The sequence below is a fragment of the Molossus molossus genome, unplaced genomic scaffold (genome assembly GCF_014108415.1).
Source record: "Molossus molossus isolate mMolMol1 unplaced genomic scaffold, mMolMol1.p scaffold_m16_p_21, whole genome shotgun sequence".
In the NCBI taxonomy this organism is placed as follows: domain Eukaryota; kingdom Metazoa; phylum Chordata; class Mammalia; order Chiroptera; family Molossidae; genus Molossus; species Molossus molossus.
This window is the reverse complement of record NW_023425357.1, coordinates 6,484,580-6,509,645: the sequence shown is the minus strand read 5'-3', so window position 1 is coordinate 6,509,645 and position 25,066 is coordinate 6,484,580. Positions and strand designations below refer to the sequence as shown.

Sequence of the window (25,066 nt, the reverse complement as noted above, 5' to 3'; positions counted from 1 at the left end):
TGAGGATAAAAAAATAAATAAATATTGATTATGATTTCTGCTTTTTTTTTTTTTTTTTTTGCCAAGGGGAACTAAATTTTTCCAAAGGGAATTTCTTTTGCAGACACTCAACTCTCCAAGCTCTAATAAAACAATTTATTACCAAAGCATAGTGGTTCCAGTGGTAGTAAGGGTCCCACTGAGGGGCCGGCTCAACCCTGAGTTGGGGGTCTTCACTCACAATCCCGGCGGCTGTGAATGATGGTGGCTGTCAGGGAGCAGCAGCTGGAAGGAGACTGTTCACATTTCCTGGAGCCTAACAGCCAGGTTCCCTGACACTAATCAAGACAGACAGTAACAACGCCTAAAGAAGTGGCGGAAATGCACATTGGAGAGAAATTTCTAGAAGCTTATCTACAGCAGGCCTGTAGTCACATTTCTTCTTCCCATGTCTTTTTCTATTTCACAGTGGGAGTTGAAAGTTCTGGAAGACAATAAAAATGGCTGTGAGTGTCTCGTGCATTCAAGGAGCTGGCTTTAAGCACCTGCGGTGTGCGAGGCTCTTTCTAGGGACGGGGGATACCACCATGAACAAGGGGAACAAGAAACCTCTACTGGGCTTACAATCTGGAGGGTGGAGACACGACAAATTGATATTTCCCTCCAGAGGGGGGACAGGGGCATGTGATAAAAGAGGAGGTGGGAGGCACCTCAAGGTAGGGGGGCAAAAAGGGGGCCTCAGGATCTGAAAGCCAATAATGCAAAGGAACCAGCCACACAAAAATGGAAGGAGAAAAGCATTCCAGACCATGGGACTGGCAAGTGCAAAGGTCCTGAGGTGGGATGAAGCTTGGCCTAGTCTAGAATCTGAAGGGAGCACAGTGTGGCTGGAACAAAGTGGACTGGAGGAGGGGATGTCGGGCACGCAGGCCAAGGCAAGGAGCTGCCACAAAGCAGAGGTGAAATGACCTTTAAGTTACTCCAAGGTCACTGGGCTCCTTACATAGCATCTCCTCATTAAGTTCCTAACCAAGGGACAAGCCTGCTGCTGAGTAAGAGGCCCCCAGAGGGTCAGCACATCTGAAACGCTAATGATCCTGAGACAGGCTGCTGGGTTTTGAGTTTTAATATTTCCTTTGTACTGGGCAGAAAGGAAGTCAAATAAGATAGGCCAGCACCAACAGGAGGACGGGAGTCGCCCACTTGATAAATACGAGTAGTCTCCGTGCGCCAGGCCAGCAATGTGCAGGAAAGACAGAGATGTCAGAGAAAGACATGAACCTGCCCTCATGAAGCTCAATGCCAGTGGGTGACTGTGACAAGTGACCACACAGTTCACCACCTCTGGCAGGGGCAGAGACCTGGAGGAAACAGACTAGAAGGGGCTTGGCAACTGCCCGGAGGGATGGCAGGAGAGAGGAGTGTGGGGAGGACTGGGAGGTCTCTTGGCCAGCTGGGGGACAGAGGAGCCATTTCCTAAGCTGGGGAGACTGGGACTGGGGCTGGGTGGGTGCGGAAGTCATGCCTTCAGTTTTGGAGAGCTAATGACCCTGTGGAAAAAGCCAAACGCACACCCAGGTGTTTTCCGAGTGCTCTGTGACCAGGCCCGTGAGGAGAGCTATACATGCGTACAAGGGGTCTTGCGTTGTCAGCCTTAGGATGTGAGTGAAGGGTGTAACCAAAGTGTCAAGAGGACAAGGACTGCGGCTGAAGGAGACAGGCGGCCACCCACGAGGACGCCCGTGGACCTGGCTTCCCGAGCCTGGCACACCTGGCATTAGTGCAGGTGACTGTCTGGTGGGCCAGCCTGTGCGCTGTGGGGTGTTAAGCACATCCCCAGCCTCCACCCACTAGGTGCCGGCAGAGCCCTCTTCCCAGTGCCGACAACCAAGAATGTCTGCAGAGAGGGACAATGCCCCGCTTGTTCTCGCCTCTGTTCGCGAACCCTGAGTTAGACACACACTGAGCTCTGATTCCAACTGGCCCTGAGGAGAGAGATCACAGCTCCATGGGCAGAGGAGGACCTTGGGGAAGCTCCTCTTCAGGACGTCCATGTGGCCCTGTCAAGCGAACTTAGTTGCATTCTGACCTCCCCCAAACTCCCATACACTCTCACACTGTACAAAAAGGGGTGTAAACAGGTCCAGCCCCGACGGAGCGCGATCCAATGGTCACAGACCCGGGAGCACACCAGAGTGCATGGCAACGCTGGTTGTACAACAAAAACCCAGGAGGCCGAGCAGAGGCCAGCCCCTGGTTATGGAGAATATCCTCTGTTCACATGACGGAATACGGTGCTGCCATAAACAAGGACGTTCCGAGCCCACAGGAAGGGCTGTGAGACAAACTGTCAGGTGCAGAGAGCAGGGGCACAGAGCCAGCGAGGTTTTGTGTGTGTGGGGGCACAAGGGAGCCAACCCAAAGGGATGCAGGGACCTCAGGGGCGTGGTGGAGGGACAGAGGGAGGAAGGAGGGGACAGGAAAACAGAGACAGATACTCTCTCGAGGCTCCTTTCTAGGCTCTGGATCCAGTCATGCCTAAAGCTTCCCCTTTGGAATTTTCTAGCTACATGAGCCTGTCAACCCCCCTCTTTCTAAAAGCCCGTTTGTGTCAGGTTTCTGCTACTTGTGATTCCTGGGGGGTTGGAAAGTTCAAGAGCCCTGTGGAAAAATCCAGCATCTAACTGGGAAGTTGGCCCCTGGATTAAACATCAAATGCCACCTGGGAAGCTGCGCTGGGGTGGCAGGGGGGTTGGTTAAGACTGGAACCTACCTATGGCACCATCTGGAGGTCTATGGGGTCATAGGCCGACACCCGCAGATCCTGCAACTGGGCTCCCAGACTCTTCCTCAGCACGTCGTAGGGAGGCTTCTCGTCGTATGCGAGGGCCATCACCACCTTCAGGTACTCCTGCAGGGTCTCTGTGGTCACAACACCCCGACACGGGAGAGGTCTGAGAGGGGCCCCTGACCAGGAGCCCAGGGGACTACACCCAGAGGGTCCCATCCATGGTGCCCATTGGCTCAGTGCTGCCTCTGTGCCTGGTATTGCCACAGGCACTTAGATTTCCTCCCCAAATTTTTGGAAAAAGTCAGACATTTGCAAGAGGTGAACAGTATCGAGAACACCTGTGAACCCATTACCCAGTCTCAACACTGTCAACTCACAGCTCATCATGTTTCGCCCAAACCCTGCCACTGCCCCTCCTGTACGCGTTCAAAGCAGATCCCAGCTCATTAGGTCATTTCCCCTGCAAATATTTAGTGTGCCTCTAAAACGGGGACCATCAAACTGTTACCGTCAAGTCCAGAGAGTAAACATTCCAGAGCAAGACTGGTATTTAAACCAAAACCCAGTAAACAAAAAAAAGGAGTAGCCCTGGTCAGTGTGGCTCGGTTGGCTGGAGCCTGGTCCCATACACTGAAGGGTCACTGATTTGATTCCTGGTCAGGGCACGTGCTCAAGTTGCGGGTTTGATCCCCAGTCAGGGAGCGCAAAGGAGGCAACCAATTGATGTTTCTCTCTTACAACGATGTCTCTCTTGCTCTAAAAATCAATAAAAACATACTTATTTTTTAAAGATACTAATAATACTCTATAAACATTGACACAAAAAATCTCCAAGGTAGACTCTTACATGAAATAAAGCAAGTTGAAGACCAATATATAGAATATGATTCCACATTTAAAAAAACATTATGTGGCCCAGCTGGTGTGGCTCAGTGGTTGAGTGTCGACCCAAGCACCAAGAAGTCGCTGGTTTGATTCCCGGTCAGGGCACATGCCCAGGTTGTGGGCCCGATCCCCAGTGGGGGGCATGCAGGAGGCGGTTAATCGATGTTTCTATCTCTCTTTCCCTCTCCCTTCCTCTCTCTCTCAAATCAATAAAGAAAAAATATTAAAAAAAACCAAACCATTGTGTGTACATGCTTGTGTGTGCACGTGTGTGGTTATTATTGTTCAAAGACACTTCTGAATTTTTTGGGAAGATTTTTGTTTTTCTACAGTGAGCACGTATACACATGCAATTTGAAAAACTCAAAAGCAACAAAGGGGTGTTAATGGGAGGCGACCCCACGTGGATTCAAAGTGCCTGGTCCTGCCACAGCCCCTTCCTGTCCCTCCCCTTCAGGACATACCTGAGGGCCTCACCCAGCAACTGCACTGTCCCACGAGGGCCTCCGGGTTGTCAAGGAACCTGACAGGACAGAGGTACATGAGAAGGTCTTTTTGGGAAGGGAGAGCAACCTTTTAGACAAAACGTCTCAGCCCTGGCTGGTGTGGCTCAGTTGGCTGAGCATCGTCCCATGCACCAAAAGGTCACTGGTTTGATTCCCGGCCAGGCACATGCCTGGGTTCGATCCCCCGTGGGGGCTGTGCAGGAGGCAGTGGATCAGTGTTTCCCTCTCATATCCATGTTTCTCTCTCCCTCTCCCTTCTCTCTCTCAAAAAATATTATCAGAAGTATAGAGCCGATTCTTATTATTCGTGGTCACTATGCCCTAGAGAGTCACCTCGAACCCTGAATTAGCAAATTCTAAATCTGCTTCTAGGAGGAACATAGCATTCGGTTCCTGTGAGCCTCTGCTCACAACATTCTCATCAGCTGATTACCTAGTAAGCCTGCTTTATGTGGTTGTGTTTATTTATTTTCTCCTCCCCCTCTCCCCTCCCCTCCGTGGCTGTGTTTGAAGACACCATATTTAATAGAATGTGGTTTTATTCACACTGAGCTCATGGCCAACAGCATGCCCGAGGGAAGCTCATCTAATACGTCTTTTCTCTGTGAAGCACAGCATGGCCTCCTTGCACTTTGTTGTTGTTAATCCTCACCCGAGGACATTTTTTCCATTGATTTTTAGAGAGAGTGGAAGGGACAGGGGGAGGGAGAGAGAGAGAGAAACATGGATGTGAGAGGGACACATCCCTTGGTTGACTCCCATGCCCAATCTAACCTACAACCCAGATACACGCCCTTGACCGGGAATCGAACCCGAGACCCTTGGGTACACAAACCAACGCTCTAACCACTAAACCATGCCAGCTAGGTCATGCTTGGGATCACTTTAAACAGTGAAACCACTAACAGAAAGCACAAAAAGGTGGAAAATGTGGCCTTCAATAGACCACTGATTCACAGCGTGAGAGCAGAGCGCAGAAGGCAGAGAGTCGCCTCGTTCAACCTCAGCTGGAATGACGGGCATCGGGCGACTCAAAACTGTCTCCACTCTGCGTGTGTCTGAGAGCAACCACAAAGCACTGCGAGTATTGATTTTTGGGATACAAATACATTATAGTGAATAGGCAAACTCACAAATATGAAATCTGTGAATAACGAAGATTAACTATCGACACACAAATATTTGTATACATATATATATCTCTAAGCGCGCGCGCGCGCACACACACACACACACACACACACACACACACAGTTTCTTCTCTTAGTCATTCATTCTGTCATGAACTAGGATGCACAAGAAAATGAATAGATATTTGTTGAGCGAATGGAAAAAGGCCACACACACCAAAGATGCCCCAGAGAAGTTAGGGTTCCAGAAAACCTGCATGTGCCAACATCGCCCCCTTGTGGTCCTTTTGGTTACTGCGGGGTCCAGAATGCGATATTACTGCCCACATCTTCCCATGGAGCACCTATCACTGCCCAACTCTCCCTCTGTGGTTGTGGTTGGGCTCTGGGGCTCTGGAATGAACGTTATTAGTACTAAAATCATCAATATTAAAATGATTACCAGGACCTGGCTGGTGTGGCTCAGATGGTTAGAGTGTCGGTCTGCACACAGAAGAGTTGTGGGTTCAATTCCTGGTCAAGGTACATACCCAGGTTGCAGGTTCAACTCCCAGTTGGGGCATGTGCAGGAGGCAGTTGATCAATGTTTCTCTTTCACATAATGTTTCTCTCTCTCTCTCAAATCAATCTCTCAATCAATGAAAAACATATCCTCAGGTGAGGATTAAAAAAGATAATAGCCTTGGCTGGTTTGGCTCAGCGGTTAGAGCGTCGGCCCACGGACCAAAGCGTCGCGGGTTCGATTCCAGCCAGGGGCACATACCTTGGTCCCCGGTCAGGGCCATGTGGGAGGCAACCAGTCGATGTGTCTCTCACATCGATGTTTCTCTATTTCTCTCCCTGCCTTCCACTCTATCTGAAGATATTTAGGAAAATATCCTGGAGCGAGGATTAAAAAAAAAGAGAGAGGGTTCCACTCGGCAGAGCCTCGGCAGGTGGCTGCACTGACAAGAGGTGCCCTTTGCTGATCCTTGCACCCCCAGCACGGTGCTGGCAAACTGACGCCCCTGGAAAACAGGTTCTAAATGGATGAATACATGAAGAGTTCACATACGTACAATCCTGTCTGCCTGGAGATCTGGCTTCCCCCTTGCCTGCCTGGGAGGTAACCTGCTTGCTATAGACTGGGTTAGGCATCTTTTGGGTAAAAGCTTTCAGCAGCCCATGTGTCTCCTCCCAGCCTGGGAACCCTCCCCCTCAAGGCTAGGGCATGTCTGCCTAACCTGTGTGTCACACAGAAGTCCAGGCCAAAGAATAAAGGCACGTGCATTAATTCCACGGCTATTTCATGAGTGCTCAGCACTCACACTTGGGAGACACTGGCTTTGAGGTAGAAGGGCCTTCTCTGGAGTTGAATGAGCTGGATGTGAAGCTGAGTGCCTCCACTCAGTAGCTGTGTGACCTGGGCTGATTACTTAAGCTCTGTGCCTCAGATCATTACTGTGCTTACTTCAGAACTGTTCTGATGATGACACAGGGAAGCACTGGGCACAGTACCTGGTGCAGACAAGGGCATGATAAACGTTAGCCTTGAGCTGGCCTTTATGAGCAGGCCGACATGACAGGGGCAAATCCCTTCCCCTGAGCGTGTACCGGCAGGAGATCTGATGCAGAAAGGGTAAGGGAAGGGCTTTCTGGGGCGTGACGATTAGGCTGAAACCTGAAGGAGGACGAGATTCAGGGCAGGGTACCATTTAGGCCAAACACGCACCCAACGACACTGTGACACATCTTTCAAGGACACAGATACATTTAAACAAGTAAATGTGGGAAGAGTATTCAGAGGTAGTGAACTAGCAATGCAGCTCAAAGAAAAAATACAGCATTGAGTGAAAGAAAGCAAGAAACAATGAAATTGAGAGCAGAGCACTGTTTATGCAAACTAAATACACTCATCAGACACTGTTCAAGCACATAAACGTATCTATATAAACTTGCAGTAAACTTGATGCACTTGTAACAATGAGGTTAAAGTTGAAGAACACACTGTCAAGCGCTGGCTGGTTTGGCTCAGTGAATAGAGTGTCGGCCCACAGGCCAACGAGTCACAGGTTTGATTCCGGTCAAGGGCACGAACTTGGTTGCAGTTCATCCCCGGCACTGGTCAGGGTCATGTGGGAGGCAACCGGTCAATGTGTCTCTCTCACATCGATGTTTCTCTCTCTCTCTCCCTCCCACTCTATCTGAAGACAAAAGGAAAAATATCCTCGGGTGAAGATAAAAAAAAAAAAGAACACAGTGTTGAGTGAAACAAGCCAAAAACAGATGAGACTTAGAGATGAACATTTATGCAAAACAAACACACATAGTACCACCACCATCATGCACGTTTAAGGATACAAAAACATTTAAACAAACATATCAGTAGAACATGCATTAAACACATTTGAATGGGTGTCCATGGTTGAGAGAAGGAAGACAGGGGACATAACAGGGACAAAATAAAATGAAAGAGGCTTAAGATGAACCAGTGACACAGCACACTGAGAACAGAAGCATAGTGGACCCAATGCTGTTCACTGGAAAGGTTTCCCTCTTCCCACTCTGCACGTTGTCCCTGGACAATCTCATCCCATCCCAGGGCTTCTGCTGACAACTCCTGAGATACCACTGAGGTTTGAATCTCCATTTAGATTTACTTCATTTCTGCACTTCAGACATTGATAGCCAACATCTCCTAGATGACCCCTCCTGAATGACTCCCGGGCAACTCTTAGTCCCCAAGTCTCTACCAGATTTTGAGTCCCAACCTTTGTACCTGCAGAGCTTCCCTGTGTCCAGCTGTCCACTGACTGTCCTTGGTGCCGAGGAACAAAGCCCCCTTTTACTTCCCTCTCTGCCCAGCTGTCCTCTGTCCGTGGTGCTGAACCAGACACGCAGCACTTTCCTTTGCAAACAGATGTCTTTGTCCTTGGTGCTGAACCTTACACCTTTGCAGCCAGCAGGGGGCACTGTCCTTGATGCTGAATGTCTAAAACGGAACTAGCAGGATCTGGTGGTTTTACATGCAAAGGTGAGGGAGAGGAAGTGTGAACGCCGCTGGCTGGTGTTGCCCATGCTGAGTCAGGCCCCAGACCTAACTGGTCAGGTTGCCCACATGCCCGTGAAGGACTGAATGAATCATGGTGTCCAGTACACGGTGAACATTTTCTACAGGCCAGGCTCTGCTGAGTGCTGTGTACCTGACTCTCTGAACCCTTCCATAGCCCCTGCAGTGGGTGCTGACAGGATTCCCACCTCACTGAGGACACTGGGGCCGGAATCTGACCGCAGGCAGCATGAAGCCAGAGCCCTTCAAGCTCTTGTCTGCTGGAACGGACAGTAGAGCACAGCCAGGGAACTGCGGAGGCCGTGGCTCTGCTGCACACCGCCTGCCCCTCCTCTCTGCTCCCTGTGGGGTTCTGAGCTTCTGCCCCGCCTGCACAGGTGCTGGGCCAGTGCTGGGCTCTGCTGAACCCCAGATTCACCTCTGTTTCAGCTTCATGATATCCTCAGTGTTGGGAAGGCATTTTGTCCACGGCAGGGTCCCGTAGAGCCACTTCAGCAAACAGTAGCCCAGGGTCTGGAGGTCGCTGCGGCGGGAGGGCCCTAGGAAGGGAGAGAAAGAGGTGGCGGCTGAGTCTAGATGCTCCATTTACTGCCATGTCCACCTCCTTCCTTTCTCCCTCTCACTGACTCAACCATGCACTCCCACTCAACCACCCAAACACAGGCTCTCGTCTGTTCATTCACTCTTTTTCTGTTGGTGTTAATCCTCACCTGGGGATATTTTTTCCATTGATTTTTAGAGTGGAAAGGAGGGAGAGACAGAGAGAAACATCCATGTGAGAGATACATCAATTGGTTGCCTCCCACACGTGCTCTAACCGGGGCTGGGGATTGAACCTGCAACCCAGGTACGTGGTTCTTGATCGTGGGCCAATGCTCTAACCACTGTGCAACACTGGCCAGAGCTGTTCATTCGCCTTCTCTCACTCTCATGAGTCTGTTACTCTCATCCACTCTCCCAGTCATCTCTGCATCCCCACGCTCCCTTGCTCACTCCCTCATCTACTTCATTCATGCACTCATGCGTTCAATGAGCCCTCAGAGCCCTTTGCGCCAGGCCCCATCCCATTTCCCAAATTCTAGACAAGAGTTTGGTTGGGTCTCAGTTCTTCAGTCTAGTGGGGAGATGATTATATTGTAGAATTACCTGAGCTACAGAGGACACAGAACAGGGCACCAGGGAGCCCAGAGGGGTGGACACTGAACACAGCCTCAGTAGGGGAGCAAAGACCACTGGGTTTTCTTTTTCTTACGCTGTCATGATTTAGGATTCGTATACCCTTCAACAAACACCGAGAGTTGTCTGTGCCAGACCTTCTGCCACCTGATGCTAAGGCACAGGCATCATCCCTTCCCTGGGTGAGCTCAGAGCTCAGTCTGGTGGGAGGACACAGGTGGGCACGTGGATGGCCATGACATCAGGGGATCTGGGAAAGGGGCTGAGACCTCCTCAAGGAACCTGCCCTGGGCTCTCTGCTCACTCTGTACACGTTCCTTAGATAACCTCATTCCTCTCCCACGGCTTCAGCTGACACCTCCTGAGATCTTGTCAACATCTGAGTCTCTGTCTAGAGTCTTAAAAAGTTAAGAAAACCTAGAGCTGCCCTTGTATCATGTCTCCACGGTCCTGAACCCACTCTCAGGCCTCTTACCGCATCCTTTGTGCAGGTCCATGCTAATGAACTCCAGGTCCCCGTCATGTGGGCTCCTGCTGCCTTCCGTGTAGGCCACGTGTTTGCCACCTGGGGAATAGCGGAAGGCAAAGCCATAGCCTGCCAAGGTCACCTGTGTGGGTGTGGGGAGAAGTCATACAGTTTGGCGGTTAGGAGGCTGGACTTTGAAATCAGACATTTCAGTTGTGAGTGTAGTCTGAAATAACCAAATGCCCAGCAGTACAAAAGTGTGAAGTGAAAAGAACCGAAACCAACCATCCCTATTGCAACCCAGTCCCCAAAACCTACTGCCCAGAAGTAACCACTAATAATAGTTGCAAGTCGTTTTCTTGAAATAATTGGTAAACACATGTGGACAGGGTGGGGGCTTGAGTTTTCCACGGAGGTGTCCCACTCTACCTCCTGCTGGGCAGCCAGCCTTCTGAACTTAACAGTGGGTTAGGGCATTAACTCTGGAGCCGGATGGATCAGGTTCAAATGCCAGCTTGACCTTCGGTGGCTGTACAGCCTTGGACAAGTCATATAACATTTTTGTGCTTTAGTTTCTCCATTTGTAAAATGAAGACAATGATGGTCTCCACCTTGAAGGGTTGTTATAAGGCTTAACTGGGCTGAAAACAGCAAGTAAAGTGCTTATCAGCCAGTTACACAGTTAGCTCCATCTGCGTTTTAATGGCTCACTGTATTCTGCCATTTGGACAGTGGGCAACTATTGGTTTTGTCCACAAGAGATCTACATCCTTTTCTTCTGGTCATAGTTCGTGATATTTAATTTTAAGTGTCCACCTCACTGGACCACAGGGTGCTCAGAGATTTGGCCAAACATTAATCTGGGTGTGTCTGTGAGGATGTTTCTGGACAAGATTAACATTTAAAATCACAGTCTAAGTGCCCAGCCCTTGTGGCTCAGTGGTTGAGCGTCAACCCATGCACCAAGGGATCACCGGTTCGATTCCTGGTCAGGGCACAGGCCCAGGTTGTGGGCCCGATCCCCAGTGGGGGACATGCTGGAGGCGGCCAATCAATGTTCTCTCTCATTGATGTTTCTCTCTCTCTAAAAACTAATAATAATAATAAAAAAACACATAGACTACGTAAAGCAGATTGCTCTACCTAACGTGGGTGGAACTCATCTAATCAGTTGAAGGCCTGACTAGAACAAAAGGGCTGAGTGGGAGGGAACACCTGCCTGACTGTAAGAGCTGGAACATTGGTCTTTCCAGCCTTGGACTTGAACTGAAGCATTGACTCTCTTGGGTCTTGAGCCTGCCAGCTCTTCAGACAGGAACTTACACAGTCGGCTCTCCTGGTTTTCAGGTCTTTGGACCCTGAGTAGAACTACACCATCAGTTCTTCCTGGTCTTCAGCTTGCCAAATGCAGATCTTAAGATTCTGTCTTCATAACTGTGTGAGCCAATCCTTACAATAATTCTCTTTCTGTACAGTTCTGTACATCAGCGATTTTCAACCTTTTCCATCCCTGGCACACATAAACTAATTACTAACATTCTGCAGCCATGCCAAAAAATATATTTTTTGCCAACGTGACCAAAAAAATAGGTATAATTCTCATTCATTCACACTGGATGGCTACTGTTGTGTTGGCTGTTGTTATTTTTCTATGTGGCAGTCTAAGGGAAAAGAGCTTGATGCCCCTGACTAAATAGTCAGGTATTGCATGTTTTAAAAATTCGTGCAGCACACCGCTTGAAAGTCGCTGTGGTACCTGATTGTGTGAACCAATTCCTTACAATGAATCTCTTTCTGTACATTCTGTTGGTTCTGTTTCTCTGGAGAGCTCTAATACAGTTCTAGGATTTTTCTCTGGGATCACCTCTCTCCAACTCTTAGTCCATGTCACTGAAGTGAGGCTCACTTGATCTATTTCCACTGGGTTGCTCAGCTGAGGGGATTTCAGCCTGATTTGCTGGTGGTGAATTCTGTCACCATGAGGGAAGGCAGTCTGCCTCACAATGACCAATACACAAACAAGAAGAGCCGGGGGGGGGGGGGGCAGTTTCCTAATGACAGGGCTTGAGGTCCTAGATTCAGTCAAGTCCTCGATTTTTCCACCCCCTGGACCAATATATTGCACCCCTCCCTTAAATTCTTTTTTCTTTTTTGTGTAAGCCATTAAAATTAAGTTTCTGTCATTTGAAAAGAGAATTAAAATTAATTTTAGAACACTATTTAATCCGTACCCTACTGGGAGTATATATTTTTCTATCATAATCAATGTTGTCAGGAACACTGCGTATTTCTCCATATACCTTGGAATATTCTTATGAATATATGGATAGGACATATTCCTAAAAGAGGAACTGATGAGTCAAAAAGCATGCTTTTTAAATTTTGACTGCTATATTCAAATTACTTTCAAAAAAATGTTCTTAATTCACACTTCCAAAAGAATATAAAGAATTTGTATTTCTTTATATGCTTTTATCACTATAGATATTATCATTCTTAAAAAAAATTTTTTTTTCCTTTATTGATTTGAGGGAGAGAGAGATAGAAACATCAATGAGAGAGAACATCGAATGGCTGCCTCGTGCATGCCCCCCACTGGAGATTGGGCCCACAACCTGGGCATGTGCCCTGACTGGGAATCAAACCAGTGACCTCTTGGTGCATGGGCCGACGCTCAACCACTGAGCCACACCAGCCGGGATATAATTCTTTTTAAAAATATGTTTTAATTGATATTTTAGAGAGAGGAAGGAAGAGGAAGAGAGAGAAACACTGATCAGCTGCCTCCTTTACACACCGTACTGGGGATCAAGCCTGAAACCTGGGCATGTGCCCTGACCGAGAATCTAACCCAGACCTCTCAGTCATGGGATGATGCTCAATCCACTGAGCCACAGCAGCTGGGCGATACTATCATTCTTTTTAATTTTGTCCATCGAAAGGGTAAAAAAAATAGTATGTTCTAATTTCCATTTCTATGATTATTAGGGAGGTTGAACATCTTTTCATATATTTAACTAAATTATGGATTTCTTTTTCTATGAACTGCTTTTCCTATCCATTATGCATTTTTCTACTAAGTTGCTCATCTCTTATTTATTCAATGAGCTCTTTATATATGATGGATAGCAATTCTTTGTCTGCAATAAGCATTATAAAACACATGGAAGTTTTGAGAGATCAGATTCTGATCTCAGAGAGGCCCCAAGGTGGGGAGGGCCTTGCTATTACCTGACTCAGGTCCTCTGGATTCACAAAGATATTCTCAGCTGTAACATTTCCGTGAACATACTCATTCTCGTGGAGGAACTCCAGGGCATCCAGCTGGGGAAGAAGAAAGCATCTCCATCAATGGAACAACTAACACAAAGTGGCTGTGATGCAAAGCCTGGTGACTGAATCCTCACGGTCAGACCTGCAGCTGTACGGCCTGCTTGCGAGGGGTGGGGAGGTTTAAGCCTGACTAATTCTGGGGAAGCATTAGGAAGTGCACTCTGACAGCACACCTAAGCAGGTCTTCTAATTAGGCTTTAAAGAAAATTCAGCATTAAAACTAACATTTGGTTTTCTGTCTCTCGTATCAATTTCTCAGCTGACTGCAAACTCAGGAGGGGAAGAAAATGGTTACTTATTGCCTCCTGCAAAAAAACAAAACAAAACAAAAAAACAAACACAAAAACCCAATGTCCCTGTATATCAAAGAGTTCTTATTTTGCCTAGGGAGCAGAAATAAATGTAGTTAAACAATTTATATTTTTAGCTCTCACTCTCACTTCTCCACTGAGGTCCAGGCTCATATCCAACTGCCTAGGTGTTAGTTACATTGTAATGACATTCCCAACCCCCCCTTGACCCCAAAGTTTAACTGTCCACCAAGTTCTGCTTGTCCTACAGACTCTCCAGCCTCACAGCCTGGCCCCCCTCCTCAGGCCTTGTCCTCTCTCATGGCGACTTCATCTGGCCTCCATCCGTCCCTCACCCCCTTCCGTCCCTCCCCGCAAGACCCACAGGGTCCTTCGGCAACCAGAGCTGACAGTGCCCCTCCCTTGCTCCCAATCCTCCCATGGCTCCCCAGTGCCCTCAGGACAGAGTCCCAGCTCCTCAGCTGTGTGATCTGGTCACTGCTGACCTCTCCACTCCAATCTTTTACCCATTCTCCCCCCCATGTCATACTGCAGACACTGTGCATAAAGACCTTTGGGACTCACCTAATATGTCATTCCCTTGCCATGTTCATCCCTCCCCCAATTTAAACTGGGTCCTCTTATTCGCCATCATAGCAGGGGGACATGTCTATCCAGGGAACTTTTCACAATCTGTCAAACTGTTTAATACAATCCTCTCCAACTAGACCCAAAAGCCATGTCTGTGCTATTCTCTACTGTACTCATAGCCCCAGGACAGGGTCTGATTACCAAGGTCTGATACCCAGCAGGGCCCTGATAAATATTTAATGAAAAGATGGATGAAGGGCCCTGGCCGGTGTTGGCCAGTGGTTAGAGTGTTGGCTCATGTACTGAAGGGTCGCAGGTTCGATTCCCAGTCAAGGGCACATACTTGGGTTGCAGGTTTGATCCCTGGCCCTGATCAGGGCCCATGAGGGAGGCAACCAATCAATGTGTCTCTTTCACATCAATGTTTCTCTTTCTCTCTCTCCCCTCCTCCTTTCCTCCCTTCCTCCCTTCCATTTTCTCTAAAACAAGTCAACGGAAAAAATATCCTCGGGCCCTGGCCAGTTTGGCTCAGTGGTTAGAGTATCAGCCTGCGGTCCAGAGAGACCCAGGTTTGGTTCCCGCTGGCCCTGGTTGGGTCGTGCAGGTGGCAACCACTCGATATGTCCCTTTCACGTTGATGTTTCTCTCTCTCTCTCCCTCCCTCCCATTCTATTTGAACAAAAATATCGAAAAATGTCCTCGGGTGAGGATTAAAAAAAAAGAAAGAAATATCCTCAGGTGAGGATTAACAACAACAAAAAATGATGGATGAAGGAATGAATGAATGAACCAATGCCTCATGCCCTCTCTCCCATATAAGCCTCTGCCCAAGCTGTGTCCTTGGCCTGGAACATTCTTCTCACGTATTTCCACTCCCACTCTACCCAGCACCTCGCTATTTCCCACTCTCGGCTTAGCAAGAACCTCTATCTGGAAGCCCAATCAAACCCCTTGATTTGAGGCTGGGGCCCCTTCCTCAGCTCCCACGGCCCCCCAATGGTAATGCTTATCCTTCTGGTTCTAATGGCCGCATGTTCACCTGTGTCAGTCCTCATGTCCAGCAGCGGGAGGCACAGGCTGCACATGCCAATGACCAGACTGATAAACTGGAACCCGGTGGCCACCCCTTGGATGGGAGCCAGCAACGCTTAGGTACATACCAGCCGGCAGGCCATCTGGAACACGGATCGCATGGACATGACATGTTTTGGGTTGTCATCCAGGGCTAACTGAAGGCTCCTTCCCAGCATGGGGAACACTAAAAACCTGGAAGACACGAATATCCCCAGAGGTGGGAGAGATGACCAGGGAAGGGAGCAGAACACAGGACACCAAGGATGGACCGTGATTAGGTGGCTATGAGGCCCTGGTCCCAGGCAAGATTAATGGTTCTAACTGGTGGGGGATCAGACTGGCTCAAAGCAAGAGAAAGGAAGGACGCGACTAACTGGCCAAAGGCTACAGGGTCCCAATCATGCCCAAGCACGTGACAGAAAGAGAAAGAAAGGGGCCAGCAAGGTGTGGCAAGTTAGGCAACTCACCTGTACCTGTCCTGGTGAATGCCAAAACCGACACAGGTGGGGATGGCCAATAGGGGGGTCGAGAACCGCTTTTTCCACTTGTTCACTAGGGGAGGTAGGGACCTGAGAGGTTAGAGCCCACCTGGTCCCAGGCCCATGAGGACAACAGTCCATTCCCAGACCAGAAACAGAGTGCGTCCAGGCCAGACCGAGTCTCCTGGTCAGAGACGCCATCTCTGTGGGTGGGTGACAATGGGGGCACTGACAGGATGGGCCTGGCTGACATCTGAATGTCTATCATCTACGTTTGCAGGTGACGAAGGGTAAACTTCGGAGAAAGAATACACAAATCTGGAGCGAGTGGAAGGGAAAGAACGGCAGAACTTCTGAATTCACACATACGGCTAAGATCAGGAAATGTCTAAACTGATCAGGGTATCACGAGATGTCAGCCCATCTCCCAGGATCTCCACTGGGTGGTACAGATCCAGAGGTGTGCTGGTAAGTTTAACAACTGGCTGTCTAGGGGGAAGAGCCCTGGTTTGTAGTGTTTGCCAATTTCTGTGGTGTAAATGCTCCCACCACAGTCCATTTCAAGCTACCAATTTGATATCACAGAATGTGGAGATGGAAAGAGATGCGCAGCGGCACACCATTATGTATTGTTTTCACCAGCCAGGTACAAGAGATCTAAATGTAGACAAATAATTAGGAAGTGATGAGTTTTGAGTATTTATGACCCTTCTTCTTAATCTATTTTATTGCTAGTGGATATAATTAATTTAAATAATGGTTGTTTAACAACTGGCTTGAGCTAATTTTGGAAATTTAATACTCGGCTCTCAAGAGCTAGAATGAGCTGGTCTCAGCCCATGTTGTCTACCCTGTGAGGCCTGAGGATTGAGCGGTGACAGGAGCAAATCTGGGCCTTCCCTTTAATCTCCACCCTTCCCATACCTTCAGGGAGAAGCTAGTTGTTTTGACCAAGCTGGTACCTCCAAATCTCTCCCCACTGCCCACTTCCCTGTAGAATACCTTGCACAGACTTGGCAGCCCGCTGGAAGAAGTTCTGCTCATTGAACAAGCGCCCATCCTTGGCATCCTAGCGTGGGATGGAGGGGGAGAAGGCTGTCACACTGGAATCTCTTAGACAAGGGATCCCAGATCACCACTGGCCACAGTAATGCCAGCAACAACCCAAGTTCCCCATCAAGTCCTGCAGATCAGAACCAAATTCCTCAGGGTGCTAAATGTGAACACATATCAGAGACTTTAAGTTATCTCCCATTGTCCAAGTTCCTTTCCTTTCTTTTCTGAAAGGATCTATACATTTTCCCTAGACATGTGACCTTTGGCTAAAAATTAGATTTCCAAGCCTCCCCTGAAGTGAGGAATGAACACATGACAGGTTCTGGCCAAAGGAGATGTGTGCAGAGGAAATGTGGGCAACTTCCACATTATGCCCTTAATGGGCTGGGGCAGGCTCTCCCCTTCCTCTTCTGTTCCTGTTGGCTGGAATGCATGTGTGATGGTGAGAACTGGGGCAGCCATTTCAGCCCATGAGGTGAAGGTTATCAGTTGAGGACGTTGGAGCAACAAGAGAGAAGGAAATTGGACCCCTTGGTTATGGAACCATCATATCAGCCCTGAACCGCTGTCCCAGACTTTTATGAAAAAGAGCAATAAAATATTATTTTTGCTAAGATCACTGTTAATGCTGGGTCATTTTTTTTCCTCGCAGTAAAACCAAATATTTTCATTAAATACAACTAGTAACTACAGTTCTTAAGAGCATAGGGCTAAAGAGAAGTAGGTTCAAACCCAGCTCTGTCATTCATTCATTCTTTCCTACCAAGCACCTACTATGTGCTGAGTATTATTCTGGGCATTGGAGATACAGCTGTGAACAAAGAAACTTGAGTGCTGGATGTCCCTGGAGAACATGGTTACTACCCTACAGGCTTGCTTGTGACACTTTCAGCCTGGAGTCGGGCAAGGAACAGGCTCTCAACAAGCAGGTGCAATTTCTCATCTGAGCCTGGCTCTGGGGCCCTTGCTCTAAACCACTCACATGGCCTCCGTCTAGGGCCAAGAGAAGGACCCAGTTCAGCTGTCCTGGTTTTCCAAGGGTGGAAGTGGGTGTGTAAAAAAAAAGCATAAAAGTCACCCCTAACTCCAGCACTCAGGGATGACAGCGAGGTTACCAACCATGACCAAGCTCTTTTATTAGGCACCTCCTCAGTGACTGGCCTGCCTCGGTGTTCTCTTTGTGTTTCTTTCCTTTTGGCCCCCTCTGGTGCATGTTTCCTGTATTCTGAGGTCAGGCGAGATTTCACTGACTTCTCAGCACAGGGACTCCATCTGATTGGTTCTCCACTGGAACCCTAACACCCAGCACAATTATATATTACAGTAGGTGCTCAATACGTACATGCTGTGAGGCAGGCAGGTAGTGGGCAAATGGACAACCTGCGTGGGGCTCACTGGCTCCAGCTCACAGATGAGGAGAGTCAGCTGAGAGAGAGGAGGCATTTGCCCAGATGGCACAGCCAGGGAGTATCAGAGGTGGGGCTCGGGGGTGGACCTGACTGCAGCTTCTGAGGGGCCCTGGGAGATGAAGAATCCGAGGCCCCCGAGGGAGGTGTGCCCTGCCAGAGGTCCCACTGCTCCTTGCTCTGCTGCCTACACCAGCCCACAGAGAGGCTTGGAGAGCGATGGTGATTTGCCAAAGCGCCAGGCCCTCCCCTCACCACTTCCTTCTCCCCACCCCAGGTACCCCCCAGGCCCACTCACTAGTTTAAGCGAGAATCTTTGCTTCTGGGCACTTGACTCACAGGTGGAGACAGGCTCAGCTGTGGGTGGACAAAATGAGCAAGGTTACAATCTATAGGGCAAGTGAGTGTCCTCATTCCCAAACTCCCCAGTAATGAGCAGCAGTTTCGGTTCCCTGGTTCCCACAGGGTCCAGCGCATTTCTGGTTTTCAAGACCTGCTCATCCGTATTTTCAAACAGGTTCCTTTTTTCTTCCTCTCTCTCTCTCTCTCTGCTAATATCCAGCTACGCAGAAGGTTATTAGCACAGCAGGCCCGAGACTGCTCTCCTTGGAACTCAAGGCTGCCCTTGGCTGTGCCTGGGAACCTGGATTTCGGAGGGTTCCAGCATTCTCTATCCAGTAAGAGGGGCTCCCTGTGCCCAAACTGTTCTGCTAAACACCTGCTTTCCTTCTAGAAGTCTGGAATGTTGGCATGTTCCAGGCAGAGGGTGCATACATGACCAGTCTCCAATAAAAACCCTAGGTGGCCCTGGCTGGTTTGGCTCAGCGGTTAGAGCTTTGGCCTGCGGACCAGAGAGTCCTGGGTTCAGTTCCTGCTAAGGGCACGTACCTCGGTTGCAGTTTGTCCCCGGCCTCAGTTGGGGCAGGGTGGGTAGCGATCACTTGATGTGTCTCTTTCACATCGATGTTTCTCTCTTTCTCTTCCCATCTCTCTCCCTCCCATTCTATCTGAAGATAAGTGCAAAAATGTCCTCAGGTGAGGATAAAAAAAAACCCCTAGGTGCCTAGTCCCTAACGAGCGTCCCTGGTCACTACATTCCACAAAGGCTGTCACACCTTGTTGTGCATCCTGTGTGAATGCACAGAGACAGGGCCCTGGAAGCTGCGCTGGTTGGTCTCCCCCACACTTTGCTCCATGCACCTCCCCTTTGCTGACTCTGCTGTGTCCTCTCACTGTGATGGATCATGGCATGAGAGGCCTGTGGGTCTTCTTGGTGCACACTGACTTGGGGGTGGTCCTGGGGATGCTGACACACCCTATCTGCATCTGTCTCCATATATGGGCAAATGCCATGTGACGAATGCAGATCGCTCCTCCAAGAAGGACTTGTTGCCTTAATCCAGCCCCACCCCGCTGGTCACAGGCAGCCTTCAGACCCTCAGGGATCCCTCAGCTGCAGGTCCAGGGAGGCCCGTATTCAATGTCCAATGGCTGATCAAGGGGGATATAAAGGCCCAGCCTTGACGACCCAACATGGAACCATGCTGAAGGGCCACTTCTGCTCCAGAGCCCTCATGGCGCAGCTCAGTCTGCACCAAGGCCTCTGCAACATGGCCCCTCCTTCCTCTGCCCTCCCAGGTACTGATGCCTGGGGCACTTCCTCATAAACACCTCGCATGCTTGCCCCATCCCGCTCCATTACAAATCCCGCATCGTCTCCACCCTGTGCTAGATGTATGCTTTCCACACACCCTTTCCTTTAATGCTCAGGACAGTAGGGTAGCAGGTCTACTAATACGTTATTATTGTTGTTGATATCATTAGCACCACCTGGTGGATAAGATGACAGAGAGGCAAAGCCACAAGGTAGGCTTCCTGCCAGGCCAACCTGGGTTCAAGCCCTGCCCCAACATCAACTCTGTGTGACTCTGTTACAGAGGTGCTAAACCTCTCTGGGCCTTCCTTGCCACATCTGTAAAACAGGAGCCTGAGAGACCGGACACAAGGATTCAGAGGGGTCAGTAGAAATGTTAATAGTACCAGCTGGGCACAGACCATAGCTAGCTTCATCTTTCCCGTGTGCCACTCAGTGAACCCACTCACAGCCCCAGAGCCAGCACCACACAGGGCACACTGGGAGCATAGTTATTTTTTTCATTGTAACAAGATGTCTATATTTGATGTTTGATGTTTGACTACTGACAGCTTTAAGTCTGGCCCTGCCTCTTCTCCTGCCCCACATCTGCATGAGCTGATAAGAAAGCCTGGGGTTCCATTCCCTCCTTTGGAACCCCAAAGGGGTGCTGGCAGGAGAGTCAAACCATGTGAGGCCCCGGCTCTGTGTGAGGCCCCTCAACCCGGCTCCAACACTTAACCACAATAAAAACCCAGGCCAGCCCTGGCTCATTTCCTGGTCAAAGGCAGGTACCTTGGTTGCAGGTGTGGTCCCTGGCCCTGGTCAAGGTTGTGTAGGAGACATCCAATTGGTCTCTCTCTCTCACAATGTTCCTCTCTCCCACCCTTTTCCTCCCTCCCTCCAACTCTATCTGCAAATCAATGGAAAAATACCCTCAGATGAGGATTTAAACAAACAAACAAACAAACAAAAACACCCAGGTCAGATGCCTCAATAAACCTTTCATATCCTGGTGTGTGACATCATCAGTCTTAATGAACAAGAATAAAATTTTGGCAGAATTGCTGTGGCCATCCTATCTCTGCAAGGTAGAGATTAATCATCCTCCTTATCATTCAGTCACACTAGGCCTGCAAGCCCACAGGACAAGAGTAGGCGGAGCTGAAGAGTGCTCTCTAGTTAGCTACAGTCACCACCACTCTCAATCGCCTTATTCCCCAGCCTCCTACACTCATTAACTCTACCTGCCTGGCCCTATAGGTGGGTAGTTTGCAGTCCCAAGTCCAAGAGAAGTTTGCCTAGAGGCAGGTGTGCAGCTGGGATATGACTTTTGTTTTCATTATCAGAAAGGGATTTCCCTCTCCCTGCCCTGGCTCCAAGGCGGCCTGGACCAGCCCAGCACCTGCCCAACTGTAAACAGAGTGTACCTTCATAGAGAATGCCCTGGTCGCTCCTGCTCTGGAGGGATCCCAGCTTCCAATGTTGACTACTCTTGTCTATCAGCACTGTCCCCACAGGCAAAGCCTCGAGCGAGGTGGTCACACGGCTCCTCTTCAGTGTTTGAGGGCTTTTCCTCGTCTGCGGGCTTTTCCTCGTCTGTGGGCTTTTCCTCATCGCCTGCGGGCTGCTTTTGGGGGTTGGAGGTGTGCTCTGGGACCCTACAGCGGGATGGCCAGAATAAAGGAAAGGGACATCCAGGGGAGAAAAGCTGAATGAATAATGAGACAATACTCGTGATACTGTTCATTTATTCATTTGTTCAGTGGAAAACTGCTTCCTGGAACCTTTTCATGGGTCAGGTCTTTGTATGCCAAAACTGGGGACCCAGACATGAGTCAAACCTAGGACCTTCCCTCAGGAGCCCCTAATTAGGTGGCGGAGTCTAACCTGGACACAGCGGTCAGACAAGGCAATACAGAGAGACATGAGAAAGAGGCTGACTGTGCCTAGAGAAGTCAGGGAAGGCTTCCAAGAGGAGGGGACATTTGAGTTCGGTGTTATTGAATAAATAGAATTTCCCAGGGCAAAAAAGACATTCCAGACATCAACAAAAAACATCCTGAGACAGGACCTGGCCTTGTGCTAAGTATAAAGAAATTTGTTAGACTGAGGACCTGCCCATGACTTGCTCCTAGGCAAGGGAATGGTGTGACATGGAGAGGAGGAAAAGATATTAACTACTGAACATGGACACAGGAAAAAATAGTAACATCGCCATTCCTCCCATTTACCATCCACCCAAGGCGCGGAATGGCAAGAGGCAATGGGGCCCTTAGGACAAGGGACAAAGGGTGACACTGAGGGCTGTGTCTTCAGGGCTGAGGGCCTGGTAGGAAGGAGACTGGCACATGGTCCTTTCCCTGGCTGGCATGGGCCACACAGATGATTCTACTCGGTCCCTGCCCACGAAGGACTCTCAGTCCAGCAAGGGAAGCAGAAAGGGACAAGGAGCCCGGAGGGCTCAAATGAGTGGCACTGGCACTGTGGGTGCCCAGACAAAGGACAAGGAGAGGCTCTGGAGGGCGACGAGATGGCCTTGATCAGATCTGAGTGCTGGAGAAGTGACCGCGTGCCAGGCAAAGAAGGGAGGTGAGAGTACCCTGGGCTGAGGGAACAGACTTAGCAAAGACCAGAGGCTGAAGGCTCTAAAAAGTATTCCCAGAAAGTAAGTTTAAGTTTTCTGTGCACAGCGGGTGAGAGCTAAAACAGGAACCAGACCACACAGAGCCTCAGGGGCCAGGTTGAAGAGTTTAGACTGCAGAGCGATGGAAACAGTAGATGACTGTGAGCAGGAAGGGGTGGGGTCAGCTCAGGCCATGTAGCGGTGGATTGGAGGGGGAGCCTGGAGGCTGGGATAAGGGTTAGGGTTAGGTCCAGACAGGTGTAAGTGATGCCTGAGCACCCAGACATTGTCAGATGACCCGCCTCTTAACCATCTAGAGTCAGGCCAGATTGCTCCTAACTCTGAACTTTGGGTTTCAAGGTATTAATACCTTTGGGACTCAGGGTATCTTCAGATCCAGAACTGTCATAGTTTGACAAGAGAGATGATGAAGGAGAAGTGACAGAGCCAGACCATTTCACTTTCTTGGGAGAAAGTTCAGAACTGACGTTCTTTCTCCGTGGGCCTAGAGAAAGGAAGAACAAGTGAAGACTGGAGTTACAAAGGCCGTTTCCAGGAACCATAAAACTAAAAACCCTAAGTTCATATTCAACCACTCTCTCCCTTTCAACCTTCACAGCCAAGTCTTGCTTCTTCTTCAGTGGTCTTAGCTTCTCTTGTATATCTTCTGTCACTTTGTCACTCTGTTCTATCTTCAAGATAATTTCTTTAGATCTATCTTCTAGTTCATTATTCTCTCTTCAGCTATGTCTAGTCTGCAGTTTATTTTATTTTTATTTTTTTTAATCCTCACCTGAGGACATTTTTTTGTTTTTTTGTTCAGGTAGAGCGGGAGGGAGGGAGAGGAACAGAGAGAGAGAGAGAAACATCGATGTGAAAGGGACACATCGAGTGGCTGCCACCCGCACGACCGACCAGGGCCGGGGACAAACTGCAACCGAGGTACGTGCCCTTAGCGGGAACTGAACCCGGGTCTCTCAGGACCGCAGGCCGACGCTCTAACCGCTGAGCCAAACCGGCCAGGGCTAGTCTGCAGTTTAAACAATCCAATGAGTTTCTGGTTGCCATGATATTTGTTTTTTATCATCCTAGGTGTTATTTGGTTCTTTTTCAAGTCTGCTAGGTCAATTCTAACTAACTTTTGTTCCTTCATTATGTTTTTTATTTTATTTATTTAAACATATTAAAGGTGTTCTGCACATAGTCTCATCTGTTCATTCCAAGGTATCTGGTCAGTGCAGGTCTGATTCTGCAGTTCTGTTTGTTTTTCTTGACAGCAGCTTGTTTCCCAGTGTCTTTGCTGAGTGGTTGAGAGCTCATGTGCTCTCAGGAATTCACTAAGGTCAGTCTTTAAATACTTTTTTGTTATTGATTTTTAGAGAGAGTGGGGGGAGGGGAGAGGTAGAGAGAGCGAGCGACATAGAAGTGAGAGAGCCACATCAATTGGTTGCCTCCTGCATGTGCCCTGACTGGGGCTGGGGATCGAACCTGCAACCCAGGTACATGCCCTTGACCAGGAATGGAACCCACAACCCTTTGGTGTGAGGGCTGATGCTTTAACCACTAGGTCACAATGGCCGGGGCAGGAAGCTGTGCTTTTAATTAGAGATGTCAGGGAAGGCCTTTCTGAAAAGGTAACAACTAAATAAAGAACTGAAGGAAGTGAGAGAGTGGGAAGAACCACCTAGACAGAGGGAACAGCAAACGCAATGGCCCAGAGGCCCAGGTGGCTGGAGCTGCATAAGCAATGACAAGAGGGTTTGGAGAGGAGCTCTGAGAGAAAATGGGGACCTGATCATGTCAGGCCTGACCTGGGAAGGTGTTGAGGAGAGGAACGACACGGTCTGGCTCTGTTTTAACAGGATCTGTCAGGCTGCCATGTGGAAAACCACAGGGGACAGAGAATAAACAGGGAGACAAGGGGAAGAAGGTATCTGCAACAATATCAGTGATAAGTGAGGGTGGGATGGACCATGGCAGTGACAGGAAGTGGTCTGATTAAAAAGAATTTTTTTTCTTTATTGATTTGAAAGAGAGAGGAAGGGAGAGGAAGGGAAAGATAGAAACACTGATGAGAAAGACCATCGAATGGCTGCCTCCTCATGCCCCCCACTGGGGATTTGGCCCACAATCTGGGCATGTGCCCTGACTGGGAACTGAACTGGCGACATCTTGGTGCATGGGTCGATGCTCAACCACTGAGCCACACCGGCCGGGCTCAGCACTGATTTTAAACAGACAGGATTTGCCAGAGGGTTGAAATTGTGGGTGGGAAAGAAAGATGACTTAGGATGACTCCATGGTCTGCTCTGAGAAAGTGGATAAACAGCCCTGGTCGGTTTGGCTCAGTGGTTGGAGTGTCGGTCTGTGGACCAGAGAGTCCCGGATTCGGTTCCCACTAAGGGCACGCCAAAAAAAAAAAAAAAAAAAGAAAGAAAGAAAAAAAGAAAAGAAAATGGATAAACAGGGTTGCCATTTACCATGATAGAGAAGGCTATGGGGGGGGGCAGTCACATCAGTAGCTCGGTTCTGGGTGTGTGGAGACGTGTATGGGACATCCAATAGATGTCAAGCAAGCAGTTTGATACATATGAAT

At 49.1% G+C, this 25,066-nt stretch overlaps 1 protein-coding gene across 8 annotated transcripts in view; it reads right to left on the bottom strand.

Annotated features, from left to right (window-relative positions):
- Positions 1 to 138: 138 nt before the first annotated feature.
- Positions 139 to 25,066, bottom strand: part of VRK3 (VRK serine/threonine kinase 3) — a 31,979-nt gene continuing 7,051 nt past the window's right edge. For 5 of the 8 annotated variants that reach the window (XM_036275326.1, XM_036275327.1, XM_036275329.1 and 2 more), the window contains 12 exons: positions 22,841 to 22,975; positions 21,275 to 21,505; positions 18,510 to 18,568; positions 16,752 to 16,818; positions 15,738 to 15,822; positions 15,357 to 15,462; positions 13,214 to 13,306; positions 9,992 to 10,124; positions 8,759 to 8,879; positions 4,120 to 4,178; positions 2,753 to 2,901; positions 139 to 463 (listed from right to left, as the gene is read on the bottom strand). In XM_036275326.1, coding sequence (XP_036131219.1) covers positions 2,753 to 2,901; positions 4,120 to 4,178; positions 8,759 to 8,879; positions 9,992 to 10,124; positions 13,214 to 13,306; positions 15,357 to 15,462; positions 15,738 to 15,822; positions 16,752 to 16,818; positions 18,510 to 18,568; positions 21,275 to 21,505; positions 22,841 to 22,975 — 1,238 coding nt within the window. In that variant the 3' untranslated portion in view covers positions 139 to 463. Of the gene's footprint in view, positions 464 to 2,752; positions 2,902 to 4,119; positions 4,179 to 6,531; positions 6,789 to 7,758; positions 8,284 to 8,758; positions 8,880 to 9,991; positions 10,125 to 13,213; positions 13,307 to 15,356; positions 15,463 to 15,737; positions 15,823 to 16,751; positions 16,819 to 18,509; positions 18,569 to 21,274; positions 21,506 to 22,840; positions 22,976 to 25,066 lie in introns of those variants that run through there. The other 3 variants (XM_036275325.1, XM_036275330.1, XM_036275331.1) reach the window with 3 other exon arrangements.